Here is a 20,545-nt window from a genome sequence, read left to right as displayed (position 1 = left end):
CCTGCTGGCATGCAGGGAGCCCCCTCTCCCTAAGACCTCCGGCATGGCCCAGGCAGGGCCAGCCTCCTCCAGCAGCAGCCTGGTTCGAGAGGCACTTTCAAGCCGCCTACACCCTCTCAGCCGCCCCCCCCTCTCGCAACCTCTGACCACAGAGCGCCCTAAAAGGGCCCCCCAATTCCCCCACGCCGTCCTCAGGGGCGCATGCTCATCAGTCCGCATGAGAAGCGGCAGGGTGGGGGCGGGGCTCGATTTGCCAGGGGTGCTTCAGCAGCCAGACTTAGTTTGGGGCTCCGTGTGGGGAGTTGTGCTGGAAGGGCTGCTGGCGAAACTACGGAGCGGAGAGATCTGCTCAGAGGGAATATATCACAGAATCACAGAACAGCAGAGTTGGAAGGGGCCGACAAGGCCATCGAGTCCAACCCCCTGCTCAATGCAGGAACCCACGCTAAAGCATCCCTGATAGAGGGCTGCCCAGCTGCCTCTTGAAGGCCTCAAGGGTGGGAGAGCCCACAACCTCCCTAGGGAACTGGTTCCATTGTCGTACTGCTCTAACAGTCAGGAAGTTTTTCCTGATGTCTAGCCGGAATCTGGCTTCCTGAAACTTGAGCCCGTTATTCTGCGTCCTGCACTCTGGGAGGATCGAGAAGAGATCCTGGCCCTCCTCTGTGAGACAACCTTTTAAGTATTTGAAGAGTGCTCTCATGTCTCCCCTCCATCTTCTCTTCTCCAGGCTAAACATGCCCAGTTCTTTCAGTCTCTCTTCATAGGGCTTTGTTTCTAGACTTCTGATCATCCTGGTTGCCCTCTTCTGAACAGGCTCCAGCTTGTCTGCATCCTTCTTGAATTGTGGAGCCCAGAACTGGACGCAATACTCTAGATGAGGCCTAACCAGTGCCGAATAGAGAGGAACCAGTACCTCACGTGATTTGGAAGCTATACTTCTATTAATGCAGCCCAAAATAGCATTGGCCTTTCTTGCAGCCGTATCGCACTGTTGGCTCCTATTCAGCTTGCGATCTACAAGAATTCCAAGATCCTTCTCGCTTGAAGTATTGCTGAGCCAAGTATCCCCCATCTTGTAACTGTGCATTTGGTTTCTATTTCCTAAATGTAGCAGTTGGCATTTATCCCTATTAAATTTCATTCTGTTGTTTTCAGCCCAGCACTCCAGCCTATCAAGATCACTTTGAAGTTTGTTTCTGTCTTCCAGGGTATTAGCTATCCCATCCAATTTTGTGTCATCTGCAAATTTGATAAGCATCCCCTGCACCTCCTCGTCCAAATCATTCATAAAAATGTTGAAGAGCACTGGGCCCAGGACTGAGCCCTGCGGCACCCCACTCGTTGCCTCTCCCCAGTTTGAGAAGGTTCCATTGATAAGCACTCTTTGAGTCCGATTCTGTAGCCAACTGTGAATCCACCTAATAGTTGTTCCATCTAGCCCCCTTTTAGCTAGTTTGTTAATCAGAATGTCATGTGGTACTTTGTCAAAAGCTTTGAAGTCAAGATATATGACATCCACAGCACTCCCACAGTCCACAAAGGAAGTTAATAACGACGCCCCATCCCCACCCGCCCCCTTTGAGGCTCGGTGCCCTTCCATTTACAAAGCACAGTGGGACTGTTCTCTTGCCAAGAAAGCCGTGGTAAAACAGCAGAGAAACCCTCTCCCCAGCGCCGAGGGAGAGGCCCCTGCTCCTAGCACAGAAGTCACAGCTGCCATGAGCAGCAGCGCGCTCCGGGTTCCTGCTGGGCGCGTTGCTGCAGAGGGGAGGCCTGGCCCGGGATGAGATGATGTCCTTCTTTACATGCTGGGAGAGGCCTGTGCTACATGACTGGGGTGCCGGGGATGGGCGGAGGGCGAATGAAAGAAAAAGAGCTAATGGAATGGCGGGGGTGGTGGTGGAGGGAGGGTTTTGCCAGAGGCACCCTACACGCTCTGCTTCATTTCCAGAGCTGCCCAAGGACTGTGTGCAAGGGGGGGCACTGAAGTGTGAGGACGCCGTAGGCAGTGTGTGCAAACCTATTATTATTATTATCTGACATCCTTCACAGGGCGGGGGGGGGAGCATGGGGAGACCTATCACAGCAAGCCCCCTAGCCAACCAAGCCTCCTAGCCAACCAAGCCTAACCCTAACCTTGACCATCTCACGCTCTTCCTCTCAGGAGACGAATCCATCTTTCCTCCATTCAGGTCTGAGAACCTGCCCCTCCCAGAACAGGTGGCCTGCCTGGGGGAGCCACATGTGTGCTTGACAGGCCTGGCCTGGCTAGGGAAAGGAAGGGGGGCACTCCGCACCTGGGACTCCCCGGAGCCTTCATCATCAAAGAAGTAGCGCACGATGGTTCCATCCGCATGCCCAGACAGGATCCCCTTCCCTGAGATGCTGCAGCAGCAGAGGAGGAGGAGGAGGAGGAGGAGGAGGAAGCAAGCAAGAAGGGGTCAGCCTGAAGCCCACCCCACCCCCCACAGCTGCCTTCTTCCCAGGCTCCCCAGCTTGCGGAGAGGAGAGTGACAAAGCCGGCCAGGGCAGCAGGGCCCAGGATCCCAAGGGGAGAGGGTGCAGCTCACAAGCCCCTCTGCTAAGGCTGGGCTATTGGTGCTCAGAAGAGGAGGGGCTGTGAAGGTAGGCGGGTGCTGGGCTTTCTCTCTCAGGGCACAGCTGCCCATTGGGGGGGGGCAGGGGCCCAGGGCAGGAATCGGGGCTTCCCACCCTCGGGGAAAGAAGTGGGGACTTCTCCTCTTCCTATACTCACTTGGAGGCCAAGGATACCACATAGGACTCCGTCCCATAAATGGTAGAGGATTTGTTGGTTTTGGTGTTTGCCAAACGAACCTTTAAGGGAGAGAACGCTGGTCAGCCTAGCAGCCTGCGAGGGGAAAGGGAGGGGGTGAGCCCAGAAGCCCAGCCCCACCCCCCCAGACAATGAGCCACGGAGAACTGGGATCAGAGGGGAGAGGGAGAGGCACCAGCCAGCACCAGCTGAGACGGGCCACCCTGAAGCAGCAGCACTTGGCTGTGCTGTTTGCCAGCTCCGGAACCCCGGTCCTGAAGGAAAGGCCCACAAGCCAGCCAGCCAGCCAGCCAGCCGCCCTCCCTTACCTTGCCTTCAACGAGCCCAAAGACAATGGTGTTCTCCTCTGGCCATAGCAAACACGTCACAGCGCTCTAGCGGAGAACGGTGGAGACGGGAAGCGTTGGGGGTAAGAGAGAACAACCCTCCATGCGAGGCCGACAGAGAAGCTGGGCTCAACCAGATGGGCTGCTCAATAAGAGGGAGCTGCACAGAGCAGCCTGGCTCTGAAGGGGGCCAGAGAAAGGACTTCCCTGTCTCTGAACACCCCCCCACACACACACACACACCGGGCACATGAGGAAAGTGAGTCTCCAGCCAAGCCAAGCTAATACTGGCTGGACCTGCCGCCTGCCCTCCCAGACCTCAGCTCTGCTCAAGCCGGAAATGGACCGCTGCTCCGACCCACAGCTCCTTTCCCCACCCCAGCCACAGGCACACAGGGCTGTTTTGCTCAACACGTGCTTTGGGGAGCAGCTTGGGAGCTACAGGGCTGTAGACCAGCTCAAGGGCCCAGCACTTATTCCCTGGAAAACGTGGAGAAGAGCAGCCCCGAGAGCCCCCTATGAAGAAGGCGGCTCCTCCTTACCGTCTGAATGAATTTGTTGCAGATCACCTTCTTGTCGCCCCTGAACCAGAGTAAGAAGAGACAGAGAGCAGAATAAGGACATAAAAAGAACCAGGCTGTATCAGACCAAGGTCCACCTAGTCCAGCATTCTCCTCAACCAAATGGCCTCAGGAAATGTACAAGCAGGACAGGAATGGAATAGAACTATGGAAGTTGGATTCCTGCATTGAGCAGGGGATTGGGCTCGATGGCCTTATAGGCCCCTTCCAACTCTACTATTAGTAGCATTGGAAGGGGCCTACAAGGCCATCGAGTCCAACCCCCTGCTCAATGCAGGAATCCACCCTAAAGCATCCCTGACAGATGGCTGATCAGTTGCCTCTTGAATGCCTCGAGGGTGGGAGAGCCCACAACCTCCCTAGGTTGTTGGTTATGTTGTTGTACTTCTCCAACAATCAGGAAGTTTTTTCCTGATATGCAGCTAAAATTTGGCTTCCTTTAACTTGAGCCCGTTATTCCGTGTCCTGCACTCTGGGGGGATGGAGAAGAGATCCTGGCCCTCCTCTGTGGGACAACCTTTTAAGTATTTGAAGAGTGCTCTCAGGTCTCCCCTCAGTCTTCTCTTCTCCAGGCTAAACATGCCCAGTCCTTTCCGTCTCTCTTCATAGGGCTTTGTTTCCAGATCCCTGATCATCCTCGTTGCACTCCCCCCCTCCAGCTTGGCTGCATCCTTATTATTATTATTATATTTATTTGTATCCCGCCTTTTGCCCAATGCTTCTTGAAGTGTGGTGCGCAGAACTGGACACAATACTCAAGATGAGGCCTAACCAGGGCTGAATAGAGGGGAACCAGTACCTTGTGTGATTTGGAAGCCATTTTTCTATTAGTGCAGCCCAAAATAGCATTTGCTTCCCCCCCCTCCCCCAGCCACATCACACTGTTGGCTTCTATATTCAGCTTGTGATCTACAATGATCCCAAGATCCTTCTTGTTTGTAGTACTGCTGAGCCAAGTGTCCCCCATCTCAGGATGGAGATGCAGGGGGGAGGGAGGTGGCCTGGTACCTGCTCCAGGGGTGCCTCTTGCCCACACAAAGGGCCTTACCATTCCTCCCCAATCTTGTAGACAAAAATGATGTTGTCTGTCTGCCCGACTGCAATCTTCGTGGAATCTGGGGAGAACGCCATGCCTTTCACCACATAGCTCTTCCTGCCATACTGCAGAGAGAAAAGGAACACCAGCGGCTGGGGCAGGGGCCTGAAGGAAGCCAGGAGCAGGCTCACTGCCAAGGTGGGGGCCCACCAGGTCCCTGGCCATGGCAAAGGCTCCTCTCCTGCATGTGGCGGGATGAACCTCCTCCCCTGTTTGGCCTGGCAATTGCTCTGTGCGCTGCTGCTGCTGCTGCGTGTGAATATCAGAGATGCCCCCCCCCCCTTCACACCCAGAGTAGCACAGGGTCTAGTCAGTTTCGAGAACGGGATTTCTCTTGGGGCAGAAACGGAGGCCCACAAAGCAGGACTGAGGAACCGGTGTTTTCGCTTAGGATGAGCATCACGAACAAGAAAGGATCAGCAGCACACTGATAACGTCCCCGCTGAGCGGTGCTCCAACCTGCCCTGGAGGAAGAGGCGGAGGAGGAGGAGGCGGCCGCGCTCTCCCTAAGGGACCGGGCCGGCGGAGAGGGGCTGTTGCCTGCCTGCCTGCCTGCCTGCCGGGGGTGGGGGGGGTGGGGGCGTGGCTGGGCAGATGGCCTTCCTCGAACCTGGCAGAGTGTCCCTCCCTCCCCCCCACCCGAGGAAGCGGCTCAGGGCTCCCGGTCTCGCGCTCCCGGACCGGCGGGACCCCCTCCCCCCTCCCGGGCGCCGCTACCTTGGCCTCCGCCGGCTTGGTGGAGAACTTGTCCCTGCGCTCGCCGTGCTCGTCGTACAGGAGGACCACCCGGTCCACGGTGCAGACCGCGAACTTGGCGTTGTTGGGGGCCCAGGCCATGCACGTGACCTTGGCCGCTCCATCCTGCCGGGCAGAGGAAGCAGAAGCGTGAGGCGGGGGGGGAGGGGGAGCGGAGAGGGAGGGGGCGGGCAGCCCCCACCGCCACGGGCCAGGGGCCGAGACGACGCCTCCCCTGCCGGGCGGAGCGGGGCCCGCGCTGGAGCCGCCCGTCACTGCTGCCGGGGACCCGTCTGGCCGCTGCCGGGCCCAGAGCAGCCCGTGCCCCCGTCCGCGGGATCCCCGAAGGCCGTGAGCCCCGGTGACACTCGGCCTCGGGGGCCTCCCTCCCTCCCTCCCTCCCGGGCCCACCTGGGGGGCGAGCAGGGTGCGAACGTGCCGCAGCTGCATCGCCACCGCCTCCCGCAGGCCGCGTCGCCGCCCGTTTCCCCAGCAACGGCTCGGCCACCGGTGATGACGACTCCGGCACCGCGCGGAACCGAAAGGAGGGGGAGCGCGCGTGCGCGAAGCCGCAGAGCTACGTTAAAAGGGGTAGAGCGACGCCACGTGCCGTCTGGATGGCGAGTTTCCGGGCTCTCCTTGGAGAAGCCATTTTAAGATCTGCTGCGGGGGGGTTTCGATTGGCGGAGCTCGGGAGTCGCCCGCAGCATATGGCAGGCTGACGGGGCGGGCGGAGGGGCGCCGGCGTCACTCCGGAGCTCAACTGGAGCGCTGCGAAGAGCCCGGCCTTCCCCCTCTGGGCCTGCGGCAGCGCTCGCTTCCTCCCCCGGTCTGCCGGAACCAAGGCTCGCGGCGCGGGCGGCGAGCTCCGCCCGCCCTATCTCTGTGTTCCTCGGCTGCCCCGGCGGCAGCGCGGAGCCCCGCCCCCCCGTCGGCGGCCATGGAGGCGCTGCGGGCGGCGGGACGCGCCGTGCTCCGGAGCCCCGGCCTCGCCCGCCACCGCCTGGGCGTCTCCCGCCTGCGCCGCCACCCGCACCGCCACCGTGAGTCCGCGCCCGGGCCAGGCCGTTGCTAGGAGACGGCCCCCGCCCCCCCCCCGGGGAGAGGCGCCGCTGCTGCTGCTGCTGCTGCGGAGGGGAGGGGGTTTCCTGGGCGCCCCCTCCCCCCTGCCCTGCCCTCCCGTGGCCCAGCAGGGCCGTTGCTGAGCGAGGTCTGCCCCCCCCCCCTCTCGCCTTCCCCGCCTCCCCCCCCGGCAGAAGGGAGCCCAAGAACGGCGGCGCCCACCCCACCCCCGGCTGAGCCCCAGGGACGATCCAGACGGGCTCCGGGGGGGTGGGTTGGAGGAGGGCAGACCCCCCCTCGGGACAGGCCCCCTCGACCTTTCCCCCTTATCGAGCGGAGGGGGCGCGCGGAAGAGGTCGCCCCCCGCAGCACCACGTCTGTCTTCCGCGAAGGCGGGGGGGGGGGTCGCGGGGGTCGGGAGCCCCGCCAGGCAGCCCCGCAGACGCCCGCTGGAGGAGGCCCTTGGTCCGACCCCCCCACTCCGACCCCCCCCCCGCTTGGCACGGCGGCGTTTGCAAGCGGGCTGCCTGTCACCTGTGGATGGGGCCGTGGCGTTTGTAGCCCAAACGGCACCACCCGCACACCGGCCGGGGGCGTTGGAAGGCCCAGCTGGGGGCAATTCCAAGGTTTGCAGAAGAGACGAAAAGGGGAGGGGGAGGAACTCTTTAGGAGAACTTCTTCCTTCGTTGCTGGGGAGGCGAAAGCTCTCTGAACACCCCCCCCCCCCAGGCTGGCCCTGGAGGCGGCCGTGCCCCCCTGCCCCGCTGAGCCAAGCCCCCCTCCCCTTGCCTTGCAGAGCTGCCTGAGAGTTGGGCCGACATGCGTGAGCCCCTCCTGGAGGGCATGGGCTTTGCCCTCAAGTACCTGGGCATGACGCTGGTGGAGAAGCCCAAAGGGGAGGACATGGCAGCGGCAGCCATCCACCGGATCATCGCCATGGTAGGAGATCCTTCCTCCCCACCCCACCCGGTGGTGGTCTTTCTCCCTCCCGGAATAAAAACAAGGCCTGGCGAAGGCAGCTCGGAAAGGGTGTCTGGGCAGCCGCCTGTGGTCATGGGTGCTGGCGTGATTGAAGCCCTGATTCTTCTGACTCTCAAGGAGCACACAGGCAGTGGCAGGTCCCGGTGCTTTTCCGTTCGGCCTTGCGGCCTCTTGCCACGGTTTGCCATTCAGCGAACGCTCAGAATGGCTTACAGAAAAGCAAAGGATGGCGCTGTCCGTCCTGACATGCAGCATTAAAACCGGATTTGAAACAAATGGCCGTTACAAACAGCGGCCGTGAAAGGCAGACGTGGCGCAAGACGCCTTGCTTGGCTGCACCTGGGGAGGTTGGAGGAACCTACAACGGAATCAAAGGAGTTTGGGTTTTTATGAATCCGACTGATGGATTCCGCAGCAGAAAGGGCTTTTCCCCCTGTCAGCTGGAGGCCGCGGACGTGCAGGCTGTGTTCCTAACCCAGCGGAAATTTTGCGCAAATTTGGAAACAAAGAAAAGTCCAGTTCTGTCAATAGCTAGATGGCGGAACAGAAAGCGTTTGACAATCCGTGCAGTACAGACGGGAGGGATTTCATCCAGTCCCTCCATCCCTGGCTGCAACTGTTCTCTTCATCTGCCTGAAAGGCAGGGGGGGCAGGGGGGCCACCGACAGCCTCGCCCTTGGGGCAGAGAGTGCAGCTCTAGGGCTGCTGGGTATTTAGAGGCCCAGGCTGAGCACTCCGGGCCCCTTTTGACTACTGCTCCTCTTCCCAGTGGAGTTGTGGCCCAGGGAAAGGTGCAGCCATTGGCAGTTCCACGGATCAGGGCCTGGGGCCTTCTCGTTTAGGTGATTGAGGGCGACCACCTAGAGGCTGAGGAACAGGCCGTGCCATGAAGGGAGTGGGGGCTTTCTCGCCTCAGGACAGGCGAGAGGGTGGAGGGCTGCTGCACACGGGGCACAGGGTGAGCTCCCACAAGAGCTGTTGGCCTTCCGAAGGTTGGAGGAGGAGGAGGAGGAGGAGGAGAGCGCTTGCTGTGGGTCGTTGGCCTTGCTGGCTGAATCGGGTTGGGTGGGCTCGGCCCAGGCAGCCCGCTGAGTGTGGGAGGGTGCCTGACGTCCCGGCCTGTTAGGGAGGTTCTTGAAAGCTGCTGCCCCAAACTGAATGCCGGCCTTGGGGGGGGGCTCTGGCCTGGCACAGGGTGTTGCTCCCCCTGCCCAGCCTCTCCTCTCTTCCTGCCCTCAGGCTCGCGTGGGGCCCAAGAAGTTCCAGAAGGTGCTGCTGACCGTCTCCCCGCGGGGGCTTTCTCTGCAAGACGCGGACACCAAGGAGACCATTGAGACCATCTCTATTTACAGGTGGGAGGGGGGTTAGGGGAAGAAGGCGCCCCTGGGAGGACGTTGCCAGTGGAGGAGGAGGGAGCTGCCCCTCCAGCCTGGCCTGACGGTCCCCTGTGTGGCCTTAAAGCACCGCTGGTTGGCCGAGCAGGTTCTGGTGTGAACCGCACACAGGCTGGACGCCGTGCTTGGGTCAGCTCAGGGCCCCTCTTGAGATGGGGAGGGGGTCTTGCTGGGTGGTTCTGCCTCCTTCCCTTCCTGCTCAGATGGCCTGGGGGGACGGGGGGACGCCCACACCCACACTGCTCTCCCCATTGTCGCTCCGTGTCGCCTGCCTCGTGGCTTAGGCCTGGGAGCGAGTGGGCCTCCGCCTGGGCCCTGTGGTGCTTTGTCCCTGGTTCCGCCCTCAGGGCGCCTGCCCGTGCCATGCCCCTAGGGACCCTCCTGCTCCCGGCCCCCACTGCCCCTCGCGATGGCCTGGGCGAGGGAGCAGCGGCTGAGGCCTTTTCTTGCCCTGTCCAGGATTTCCTATTGCACCACAGACAAGCTGCAGAACAAAGTCTTTGCCTACGTGGCCCAGAACCCACAGAGTGGAGCCCTGGAATGCCACGCTTTCCTGTCACCGAAGAAGAAGGTGGTAAGACTCCCCTTCCTGGCAGGGAGGGCAGAGGGCCCACAGCTGGGCCAAGGCCAGGGGCTCTTGCTGGGGTGTGTGTGTGTTTCCTTCCCTTCCTCACCTCCTGCCTCTCCTCCTCGTAGGCCCAGGCGGTGACTCTCACGGTGGCACAGGCCTTCCAGGTGGCCCTGGACCTCTGGGAAGCTGCACAGGCAGGTATGGCGAGCCTCACGGAATGCCCCCAACACACATGCAAGCACCCCTGAGGCTGGCCAGCTAGCGCTCCCTCCCCTGCTGCTGAGCCTCCTGAGCCTGCCCTTCTTTCCTGGGGATGGGGGTCAGGGAGGAGCAAAGTCCAGGGGCTCAATTTCCAGGATGGAATGTGTGTACGTGTTTAGTGCGCAGAGGATGGTTTATGAAGCGATACATGGAAAGCTGTTCTCACGTGCTCAGAGGCATTTTTAGCTTTCTTATGAGCAAGTTGGAAGGGGGCAGGCAAGCAGGCTGGTCCGCCTCAGGGCCTCTCTTAGAATCATAGAATCATAGAATAGCAGAGTTGGAAGGGGCCTACAAGGCCATCGAGTCCAACCCCCTGCTCAATGCAGGAATCCACCCTAAAGCATCCCTGACAGATGGCTGTCCAGCTGCCTCTTGAAGGCCTCTAGTGAGGGAGAGCCCACCACCTCCCTAGGGAACTGATTCCACCGTCGCACTGCTCTAACAGTCAGGAAGTTTTTCCTGATGTCCAGCCGGAATCTGGCTTCCTTTAATTTGAGCCCGTTATTCCGTGTCCTGCACTCTGGGAGGATCGAGAAGAGATCCTGGCCCTCCTCTGTGGGACAACCTTTTAAGTATTTGAAGAGTGCCATCATGTTGCAAGAAAGGCAACTGCTATTTTGGGCTGCATTAATAGAAGTATAGCTTCCAAATCACGTGAGGTACTGGTTCCTCTCTATTCGGCCCTGGTTAGGCCTCATCTAGAGTATTGCGTCCAGTTCTGGGCTCCACAATTCAAGAAGGACGCAGACAAGCTGGAGCGTGTTCAGAAGAGGGCAACCAGGATGATCAGGGGTCTGGAAACAAAGCCCTATGGAGAGAGACTGAAAGAACTGGGCATGTTTAGCCTGGAGAAGAGAAGATTGAGGGGAGACATGATAGCACTCTTCAAATACTTAAAAGGTTGTCACACAGAGGAGGGCCAGGATCTCTTCTCGATCCTCCCAGAGTGCAGGACACGGAATAACGGTCTCAAGTTAAAGGAAGCCAGATTCCGGCTGGACATCAGGGAAAACTTCCTGACTGTTAGTGCAGTGCGACGGTGGAATCAGCTACCTAGGGAGGTTGTGGGCTCTCCCACACTCGAGGCCTTCAAGAGGCAGCTGGACAACCATCTGTCGGATGCTTTAGGGTGGATTTCTGCATTGAGCAGGGGGTTGGACTCGATGGCCTTGTAGGCCCCTTCCAACTCTGCTATTCTATATGATTCTATGATTCTATGTCTCCCCTCAATCTCCTCTTCTCCAGGCTAAACATGCCCAGTTCTTTCAGTCTCTCTTCACAAGGCTTTGTTTCCAGACCCCTGATCCTCCTGGTTGCCCTCCTCTGAACCCGCTCTTCTTTCCAGGCTCCAGGGAGGAGGGGGAGGCGGTGAGGCACCCCATGGAAAGCACCCGCCAGCTGGCCAGGCCCCCTGTGGGCAGCCCCCCGCTCAAGACAGAATTTGAGGTACTGCATTGGGCATCTGCCCCTGCTTCCTTCTCCCTCTGCCCTGTTAGTGCTTTACGCTGCCTCAGAAATGGGATGTGGGCGTGGCTGAGGGTCCGTGGGCAGAAGCCGCCATGGCGCTCCAGGCACCCACCCTTCATGGCTTTCTCTGGCTCCAGGAGGAAGAGGACGAGGAGGAGGAGGAGGAGGAGGAAGGTGATCTCGGGGAGGCCTTCTCCCGGTAGGCTTCCGAAGGCCCTGCCAGCCCCCGCCCTTGGTGCCTGTGGGGCCGAGGATTTCCGCTGCCCCTGGAGGGGCGGGAGTTCATTTTTGGCCCCCAAATGGCTGCTGGCCTTGTGGAGTGAGTAGAGGTGCTCCTCTGACCTATCTCTGTTCTCTGCTTCAAGCTGCATGGAGGAGGGCCCCCGCCCCACCGGCGCAGGTAACAAGCCCCCTCCCTCCGTGGCGACGGCTTCTCCACCTCCTGGGGGGCCTTGAAGGGGCTCGGGGCTGGGCTGCCCCACCCTCCCCTTGTCTCTGTGAGATGCTGATGGCCCTGCTCCGGGGGTGGGGTGGGGGGCCTCTGCTGATGCCCTTGTGTGTTTCAGGTGCTCTGGGGCGGCTTCCTCTGGGGGGCTCCCCAGCCGCAGCGTTCCACTCCGTGGCGGCCTGGGGCTGCAGCCCCCACACCAGCTGCCTGCCTCCAGGGACGCTTTTCTAAGGCTCCTGCTGGTGTTGCTGCCGCCGCCTGTCTCCAGCCCCTCGTTGCACAAAGGACCAGCCAGGCTCCCCGTCTGCTCTCCAGCCCCACATCCCCCCCCCCACATACCGCCTCATTGCCTTCCTCAGCCTCTGCCCCGGCAGCACTCCAGGCACTTAGGGGGACCTGTGCTGGGCCTGATGCTGCCTCCTGCAGCGGGTCCAGAACTCCCGTGGGGCGGGCGGGGGGCTGGGCAGGCGCCAGCCAGGTCAGCTCTGTGAGCCCCAATCCGTGAGGGGCGACCCTGCGTGAGAAGAAGCCGTGGCACTTCCAGTTCTCCTGCTCCACTGTATTTGGGGGGGGTCTGGGGGGCGCTGAGGCAGCCTGGACTTTGCCGCCCTGCCTCCCATGGGCCTCTTCCCCACCTCACCCCCCACCCCGTCGTGCATCACTGCCAAATCACAGCTTTGTAGCAAAAGACTAGTTTTTAATGTCCTTTTCTAGAGGGAAATAAACCATTTCTACTGTTGTATTTGGGTGTCTTCCTTGGCCCAGGCCGGGCAGGGCGCAGGGGAAGGAGCGGAGCCGGCAGCGGGGTGGGGTAGCAAGGCTTGCTCTTGGGGAGCCGGTGTGCCTTTGTTGTCGGCGTTGCAGCTTCTGTCTTCTCCCCAGGCCGGGGCGATGCCCTGCCCTCTGCTGCCCCTCACCCAGGTGGGGAGGCAGCAGCATTTGGGCCTCTGCTCCTCACAGGCTGCACTGGGGGAGCGGCTGGCATGGAGCTGGTGCTGTGCCCGTGGGGCGTCTCTTGCTTCTCCAAGCTGCCGGAGCTGCTGCCGCCCCACCCTCCAGCACGACCAGATTCTTTCAAGGAGGCCGGCCAGCCAGCCAGCCAGCCAGCCAGCCAGCCCCGCGGGGAGGAAGGCTGGCCTTGCTCTCCTCTGCTGGCTGCTGTGCAGTCAGGGAAGAGCAGGGGGGGATCCCCTCACCCAGCTTCCTTTGCAGAAGCCCTCTTGAGCCAGGGCTGTTGCTGTCCTGGAGCCGGTGGGGCTTGCTTCCTGCCTTGGGGCTGTCAGCCTTTTGCCCTGAGAGCAGCTGTTGATGCAGAGATAGGGGTGGGGCGGGGCTCCAGACGCCCCCCTGCTTGACGGTTGTGGGGAAGGGCCTATGTGCGCACTGTGCATTGGAAGGTGCCCCCGGGTGGCTGTAACGTCCTGCGTTGGCCCTGGTGGCTCCCTGGCTGGCCACCACCTGCGAGGGCGTCTGCTCTGGTCCGGGCTCGAGGGAAGGTGCCAGCTGCTGGTGGGCTGCACCGTTTTCTCTTCCTTGAGGAGGGCCTCACCACAGCCCCCCCCCCCCCCCACGCCCCGTAATCTGAGCTGAGGCTGGAAGAGCGGGATTGCTCCTGGAAGACCGTGGTACTGCTGGTGCTCAGTGCCGAAGGAGGGGGCCAAGCAACTTCAGCTGGCTGGTGTGGGGCTCCCTGCCTGCCCCCCCCCCGGCGTCAGCGACTTTGCTAGGGGAGCCTGGTGCAGCCAGGGCATGCTGGTCGGCAAGCCACGGGGGACATGGGTCACTGCTCCCGACAGCAGGCAGGGCCCAACTCTCCACCCTGATGGGGTGGGTGGAGGGCTCTGCAGGGCTTTGCCTGGAGGGTGGATGGGTGGAACACGCTGGCTGCCCCAGAAGCTTTCGTGCAAGAGAGGGATCAGTGGGAACCCAGTTTACTCAGCGGGGGGGGGGGGGGGCTTGTGGCAAGCCTGGTAGGTGGAGAGGAACAGTGGGATTCCCCCCCCTCCAGGCCCCCACGTGCCCTTCCCCCTCCACTCATGGGGAAACAGTGGATCTGGGGCCAGACCAGGGATCTTCGCTTTGTTTCCTGCTCCTGAGTGGAGGTGTTCAGAGGGCTGCTGTGTCCTGAAAAACTGCGGTGGCGCAGGCCTGCCCTGCTGCTGCACAGCGCCTCCCCTCCGTCCTTCAGCTCCTGCTCCGTCAGGGGAAAGGGAGGGGCAGCCCAGAGGGGCTCTGGAGGCCCTGCCCTGCCTGTCCCCAGAGCAGCTGTTGGGGGGGCCACACTTCTTTTGCAGGGTTCTCCAGGCAGGCGGCCTGTCCTGGCCTCGGTCTCCCGCCGGGCAAGGGGTTAGCTAGACGCCAGCTTCTGCATGCACGTGTCCGGCAGCTGGCTCCATGCGGGTCTTTCCCTTCGGGGCAAGAAGCGAGAGTGTGCTTTGCATGCAGGTGAAGAGACCGGCCAGGAGCCCAGCAAAGTCCTGGCAGCCGCCCTGCATGCTCCTGGGCTGTGGCAACAGCTACACTTCAATGATATTGACGGACGGTGATTTCTTCTGCACGACAGAGAAAGAGGACACGATTGAGTACCGGAACTGAGTGGTCCGTCCTGTTGCGCCCACGTCCGTTTTTGCTTTTCACCCCAAACTGCTTTCCATGTAGGCAGCCAAATCAGGGCAGGGCGGGGCGGCCTGTCACTGCTGTAAAGCTACCCACTGGAGCGATCGCCCGGTCGGCCTTCTGCCCAGCCCCGCTTTAAGGTATCAGGTGGTTCTGTCTACAGGAAAGGATCCCTGACTCCCCTGTGTGGCTTTAGGTTGTGTGGATGGCATGCGCATCCCTGCATGTGGGCAGTGCGCGTGGCCGTTTCTGATTATTTGCGTGGTTCAGCGGCCCCCCACCAAGGGCTCCCAGGCCCCGGCTTTGCCCAGGCAGAGTGACACGGGGGGTGGGGGTGGGGGTGGGGGTGGGGGTGGGGGTGGGGGAGGTTTCCTTCTGCTGCTGAGCCTGCGCCTGCAGCTCACCACACCTCTGGCTGTGTTCCTGGTGGGGAGGGGGCAGGGCTGGTGCCAGACTATTTTGCGCCCTAGGCAAGGCGAGCTAATTGCAGACACCCCCGCCCAAGAATTGCCAACTTCAATTCAGCTGTTCAAGAAGAATTTCTGAACTATTATTATATTTTCCTTTCATGATGTTTTTCCCCTAAAATAGCTAATTTGTATAACAATGTGACCCTTCAAGGTCAGTGCTGTGCCCCTCTGAGGTCTGCACCCTGGCCTAATGGTAACGTCAGTTCTGCGGGTGGAGGGCACCGTTGGCTGCGGTCTTTTCATAAGCTTGGGACCGCAATACCTGATGGAACGGTTCTCCCGACATGAACCTACCCGTACACTGCGCTCAACATCTAAGGTCCTCCTCAGAGTGCCTATTCCGAGGGAAGCTCGGCGGATGGCAACAAGGGCCTTCTCAGTGGTGGCCCCGACTGTGGAATGATCTCCCCGATGAGGCTCACTTGGCGCCAACATTGTTATCTTTTCAGCGCCAGGTCAAGACTTTTCTCTTCTCCCAGGCATTTAACAGCATTTAACAACATCTGCTAAATTTGTTTGTTTTTAATGGACCCCAGAACTGTTGTTGATTAAATGGATACTGCTGTTTTATACTGTTGTTGTTATATTTTTGATGGTTTTAAATTTGGTATACTTTTTAATGTACACTGTTTTTAACTTTTGTAAACCGCCCAGAGAGCTTCAGTTATGGGGCGGTATATAAATTTAATAAATAAATAAATAAATAAATAAATAGCACAGCACCCCTTCCCAAGGGGCTGGAGGCCTGCACTGCTCCCTAATTTCTGAGCATTGTGAAATGATAAGGGGAGCCCACACAGACTTTGCTTCTGCCTTGTGCTTCCTGTTAATGGCGCTTCCGATGTTCCTGTGAGCATCTCAGTAGTGTTAATTATTAGTTGTTAATATTTTTATTATGAACTGCAATTTACTCTATAAGGTTGCAGGCACTGAAGCATCTAGATGGCAACTGAGCCGGGGGGGGGAGGAGGAGGAGAGAAAATGCACCTCTGCATCACTCCCCCCCCCCCAAATTTCTCCTCACTTCTGGGACCCACGAGAGCTGTGCAGCGGCTGCTTCTGGTCATGTGGTTGTCCACAGAGCCAATGCAGCATCAGAAAAAGTAGGGGCGGCAGCCTGTGACAGCCCCATGACCCGCTTTCTCACCGCTGCAAACGGCCTGGTGGGAGAGCGGCGGGCGGGGGTCTCCAGAGCAGGGGCCGGAGGTGGCGTGTGCCCTCCTGACAGGGCGAGGGGAGCAGTGCCATTGGCCACCGCTGCCGCTCCTCTGCCTGATGCTGGAGCCTCGCCCTGCTTCCCGGGAAGGCCAGCCCTGCCTGCACAATGGAGGCTTCCTCTCAAAGCCTCTGGGCCGGGTGGGGGTGGGGGTGGGGTGAGCCCCCTCAGGTCAACTCCCCTCCCCTGCTTTGTCTCAAACGAGCCCCCTCTGCTGGCCCAGGGCACATGCTCCCCTGGACAGCCCCATGGGCACCACTCCCTGCCTCCACCCCTGGCCCTCCCGCTCAAGCCCTGAGTGGCCGGACCGACCTTGCTGCGTAGCAGCCCCCCCACTGGCCGCTCTGGAGTGCTGTGTTCCGAAGACGGCTTGGTCTTCTCCTTGTTGTTGTTGGAGTCGTTGTCCTTGATGATGTCGTATTGCTTGCAGAAGAGGGCAATGACCGCTGGGAGGGAAAGAAGGAAGGAAGGAAGGAAGGGAAAGGAGGGTGCCCTGGGGAGAGCGTCTTGGGCCGTCCGGCGCCTGCCTGCCTGCCCACCCACCCACCTGCCCTTGAGAGTCTCCCCCAACACTCTCTTGGCCCAGCTGCAGCAATGTTTCCCTTACCCGGAAAAGCCCTGGCCCCTTGTGCAATTGGCCTCAAAACTCCGGCCAGCTTAGGGGCTGAGGCCATCAATGGCTACAAGCCCCACTGGTTATGGGCTACCTCCAGTATCCAAGGCAGTGAGCCTGTGTGCCCCTGCTGCTGGGGAACATGGGTAGTTGGGTGCTGTTACACCGTGTCCTGCTTCATTGGTCCCTGGCTGACAGCTGGTGGGCTGCTGTGTGATGGACCCTTGGTCTGATCCAGCAGGGCCCCACTTCTGTTCTTACATGAGTTGTGGTTTTTGTGAATGGTAGGGAATGGAAACAGGCCATTCCCAGTACCAGTGTGAATGGTACTGGGAATGGCCTGTTTTTTTAATGTGTTAATTTTATTATGGTTCATAGGAACTGGGAGATAAACAGCCCAGCTGCATGGCATGGGGGAGTCGGGCGAAGCTAGGAACCACCTGGGGCAAGTCCGGCCGGCCTTGAGAGAAATTAACATCTCAGGCGGAGGTGTGAAAGATCTTCGCCTGGAAAGCCAAAGGCAGGGGGGAAGGAGTTGGAAAAAGAAACTATAAAGCATACTTAGTGGGGGGAGCGGGGCTGGACTGGCTGACTCCAAGGTTGGGTGATGTATGAGATGTAACTTAGTTTCTGGCTTGCTTTTTCTGGGTTCTTATATATATGCATGTGTTAATAGTTTTAGTTGCTAATCCCATGTAACCTACCCCTATCCTGAAATAAAGGTCTTAAACCTCCAAATTGTGAGCTGTGTGTGTCCGTTCTGGGGATCTGTGCTAAATCCAGTCTAAGGGCCAGCTTTTGCTGGGGCGTGCTTCCTTTACAGTTTTGACCAGAAAAAAAGCAGGTTGGAAAGAACCAAGGGCCCCTTGCTGAAGCTGCTCCTCAGGGGAAGGAGGGACGGGCCACGCGTGCTTCCTTCCGCTTGCATGTCATGGCAGCCCCAGGGCTCTGTAGGGCTCCACTGGGCTCATGTTCTCCAGGTGTGTAGGACTGCAATCCCCATCATCCCCAGCCAGCATGGCCAGCAGTTTCACCTGGAAACTCTCTGGGCTTTCAGAGTTCTTAAAGAACTCAAAGATGAAAATGTTGATAGTCTAACAAAAATACGCAATTTGTCCCTAAGATCAGAAGACCAGAGGGCGGCTGGTGCGGTGCTGTTTTTTACAAAGGGGCCCGGCCTGGCTGTGTCCCGGGGAACTGCAAGCCGCTTAGTGTCTTTTCCAGGTAACTTGATGGAAAGCCTTATTAAGGAGGACATGACTTGCCCTGAGCGTATTCTAGAGGAGGATTTGTTTCCTCTCTCACGGCCTGGGGGTGTCCTGGGAAGCCGCCCACTCACCTCCCGCCGGAGCCCCTGGCAGGACTCACCTGCCCACATGAGCAGCACGGCCACGATGATGACGATCTCGCCCGTCTGCAGCTGCCGCTCCTTGTCCAGCCCCTCCATGGTGATGTCTCCTGTGGAGGCACGAGGGGGCTGCGGGTCAGTTGGGTGCCCCTCGGAGGCTATGGGCCACTGTGCAAGGTGCACGCTGGGAGGTGCCTCTTTCACCAGCCATCCTTGGCTGGCTTGCGAGAGACCTGCCTGGGCAGGGCTGGGGCTCCCGCTGGGGTGAGGGGGGGGCAGGGGTGAGGGAGGGAACATTGCAGAGGAGAAGGAGGAGGCGGTGGCAGGCAGAGCGAGAGGGGGCACTGATGCGGGGATCTTGCTGCGCATCCAGATGGGACCAGTGGCTGGAGGGGGGAGAAACGCAATGGACCCCCACCCCGCCAGCCACTGCCCTGATCTCCCTCCCCTCCCCTCCCTTCCCCACCCCACCCGCCAGACAGGCCCTCCTTGAGCTGCAGCAGCTCTCTGAAGGAATGGCCCGGGGGGGGGGGCGGATGGATGGCCGGGCACTGCTCTGCCTACCTTGGTTGGAGCTGTTGGAGGGGAGCCGGTCGCTCTGCTTCAGGGTGCGGAAATGGACCCTCTTGCTGGCTTGGCTCTCTCCATGGAGACCGATGCTTTGCACCTGGATGATGTAGTCCGCATCCTCGGCCAGGTCCCAGAGGACGCAGGCCCGATTCGTGGTGTTCACTTCCCGGATGAACCGCTGCATTTGCCCATCTTGCCGCTGCCGGGAGAGAGAGGGCCAGCCGACTGACCGTGAGCTCGGACAACCAGGTGAAGGGGAGGGGAAAGCTCGTGGGGGGGGAGATGAGGAGGCCCTCCTGCTGCCCTCCTCCAGGGCCCCAGTTTGCATTTGGGAGGGAGGTGTTCTCATGGGGTGGGGCTGGGATTGGCTGGGGGGTCTCTCTCAGGGTGCAAGGGGCTGTGGGACAGAGGGGCAATGGTCTTGCTGTCCTCCTGCTGTGCCCAGGTGTTCCCCAGGCCCACTCACCTGCTGTGAGATGGCATACCCAATGACGACGTCTCCCTCGGGCACATCCCAGGAGACGGTGGCAGAGTTTGCCTTGAGCTGCGTGACGGTGACATTGACGGGGGACGGGGGACGATCTGGGGGACAAGCAGAGAGGAGGCAGCACAACGTCAATGCTGGAGAAAGCCCAGGGCCCTGCCCGCCCCCATCTGACCCTGGTGGGCCCCTCAGCAGGGCTAGGAAATACCTTCTCCAGTTCCAACTCCCCCCCCGCCCCCCCGGCCTGGCTGGGAGCATCCAGCAGCCCTCTGGTGAGGAGCCGCTCTGCTGCCACCACCCAGGGAGTGTTAATTTGCTAATTGAAGGCCGCCTGCAGTCCCGGGCGCCCCAGCCAGGCACGCAGCAGTGTTGGCAGCCCACTTCCACTGACGGCTTGTGCCTGGCTTGGCCCGCTGCTCCAGCCTCGGTCACGCTGCCTGCTTCGCCCCGGGATGAGCCGCATGCTGGTGCTGAGCAGCAGCCTCTCTGCCCTTCCAGGGCGGACGTGCCCCTGCGGGTGTTTCTGTCCTGCCTGTGGGCTTCCCTGGAGGCGCCTGTTTGGCTACAGAGGCCCCTTGGCTCTGGACCGGCTCCAGGGCACTCCTCAAGCCCCCGCCCAGCCCCCGCCAAGCCTTCCCGTTGGAAGGGGTTTGTTGGTTTGTTTTGCCACCTGCTGGTTCAGGACCTCAAGGGTTGGTCTATTCGCTGCTGCCCCTGCTGCCTTGTTTCCAAGGAGAGTGCAGCAGCAGCAGCAGCAGCAGCAGCAGCCATTCCTCAGCTAGAACTAGGGGGGAGGGGGAGAGGGAGAAGGGAGAGGGGAGAGGGAGGGGAGGGGAGGGGCCCTGCGTGGAGCCATCAAAAGTGAACTTCTCCACCTGCTCTGCCCTCCCCGGCTTGGGGTCCTTTTAAGAAGCTGCTGCCTGGAAGGGGGCTGCCAGAGGGGGGCGCTCTCATTTCATTGTACCTGAGGCTTGCTTGGCTGGACGCTGTGAGAGGAACTCTAATTAAATGGGCGTTTAAAATCCACAGTTGAGCGGCACCTTACTTAGGACCAACCAAAATTCCACAGACATGTGCAAGCTTTCAAGTTCTCCAGGACTCTTCATCAGGCGAGGTGGTACGAAAAGCAGCAGCAGCAGCGGGGCTGGGGGTGGGGTAGGGGAGAGTGTATTTCAAGCTGCAAGTCCTGTTGTTGATCCTCGAAACCACCTCTCCCCAACTGGGGCCCTCCAGATGCTTTGGACTGTAACTCTCATCATTCCTGACCATCGTACTGGCTGGGGATGATGGAAGTCCAAAACATCCAGAGGGCACCAGGTTGGCGATGGCTGCTCTACAGACCATCCAGTAGGAGTGAGTTCCAGAGAACAGCTCCGGCTGTTCCAGCTTTCTCCGCTGTGGCACCCCGGTTGTGGAACGAGCTCCCCAGAGAGGTCCGCTTGGCGCCTACACTGTACTGCTTTCGTCGCCAGCTGAAGACCTTTTTATTCACTCAGTATTTTAACACTT

General features: G+C 60.1%; 2 protein-coding genes across 4 annotated transcripts in view; one reads left to right on the top strand and one right to left on the bottom strand.

Annotated features, from left to right (window-relative positions):
- The window catches only part of IFT172 (intraflagellar transport 172), a 29,967-nt gene extending 23,948 nt beyond the window's left edge, over positions 1–6,019 (bottom strand). Inside the window, exons 1-7 of the mRNA XM_063123651.1 lie at positions 5,947–6,019; positions 5,518–5,661; positions 4,753–4,865; positions 3,666–3,705; positions 3,106–3,171; positions 2,759–2,838; positions 2,301–2,388 (exon numbers count right to left, since the gene is read on the bottom strand). Of these exons, the coding sequence (XP_062979721.1) occupies positions 2,301–2,388; positions 2,759–2,838; positions 3,106–3,171; positions 3,666–3,705; positions 4,753–4,865; positions 5,518–5,661; positions 5,947–5,985 (570 nt within the window). The 5' untranslated portion in view covers positions 5,986–6,019. The remainder of the gene's footprint in view (positions 1–2,300; positions 2,389–2,758; positions 2,839–3,105; positions 3,172–3,665; positions 3,706–4,752; positions 4,866–5,517; positions 5,662–5,946) is intronic.
- Positions 6,020–6,473: 454 nt separating this feature from the next.
- Positions 6,474–12,458, top strand: LOC134398248 (low density lipoprotein receptor adapter protein 1-like). Of its 3 annotated transcripts, none has more exons than XM_063125500.1 (8): positions 6,474–6,578; positions 7,394–7,536; positions 8,818–8,930; positions 9,432–9,543; positions 9,669–9,741; positions 11,150–11,250; positions 11,409–11,671; positions 11,838–12,458. In XM_063125500.1, the coding sequence occupies exons 1-7, from the start codon at positions 6,476–6,478 to the stop codon at positions 11,472–11,474; spliced, it is 711 nt and encodes a 236-aa protein (XP_062981570.1). In that variant the 5' UTR covers positions 6,474–6,475; the 3' UTR covers positions 11,475–11,671; positions 11,838–12,458. The 3 variants fall into 3 exon arrangements, with proteins under 3 accessions (XP_062981570.1, XP_062981569.1, XP_062981571.1); XM_063125499.1 differs by having other exon boundaries at positions 9,432–9,546; XM_063125501.1 differs by lacking the exon at positions 11,150–11,250 and having other exon boundaries at positions 9,432–9,546.
- The last annotated feature ends 8,087 nt before the right edge of the window (positions 12,459–20,545 follow it).

The sequence above is a fragment of the Elgaria multicarinata genome, chromosome 4 (assembly GCF_023053635.1).
Source record: "Elgaria multicarinata webbii isolate HBS135686 ecotype San Diego chromosome 4, rElgMul1.1.pri, whole genome shotgun sequence".
Lineage (NCBI taxonomy): Eukaryota > Metazoa > Chordata > Lepidosauria > Squamata > Anguidae > Elgaria > Elgaria multicarinata.
The sequence above is the reverse complement of the archived record's forward strand: the minus strand, read 5'-3'. Positions and strand labels throughout refer to the sequence as shown.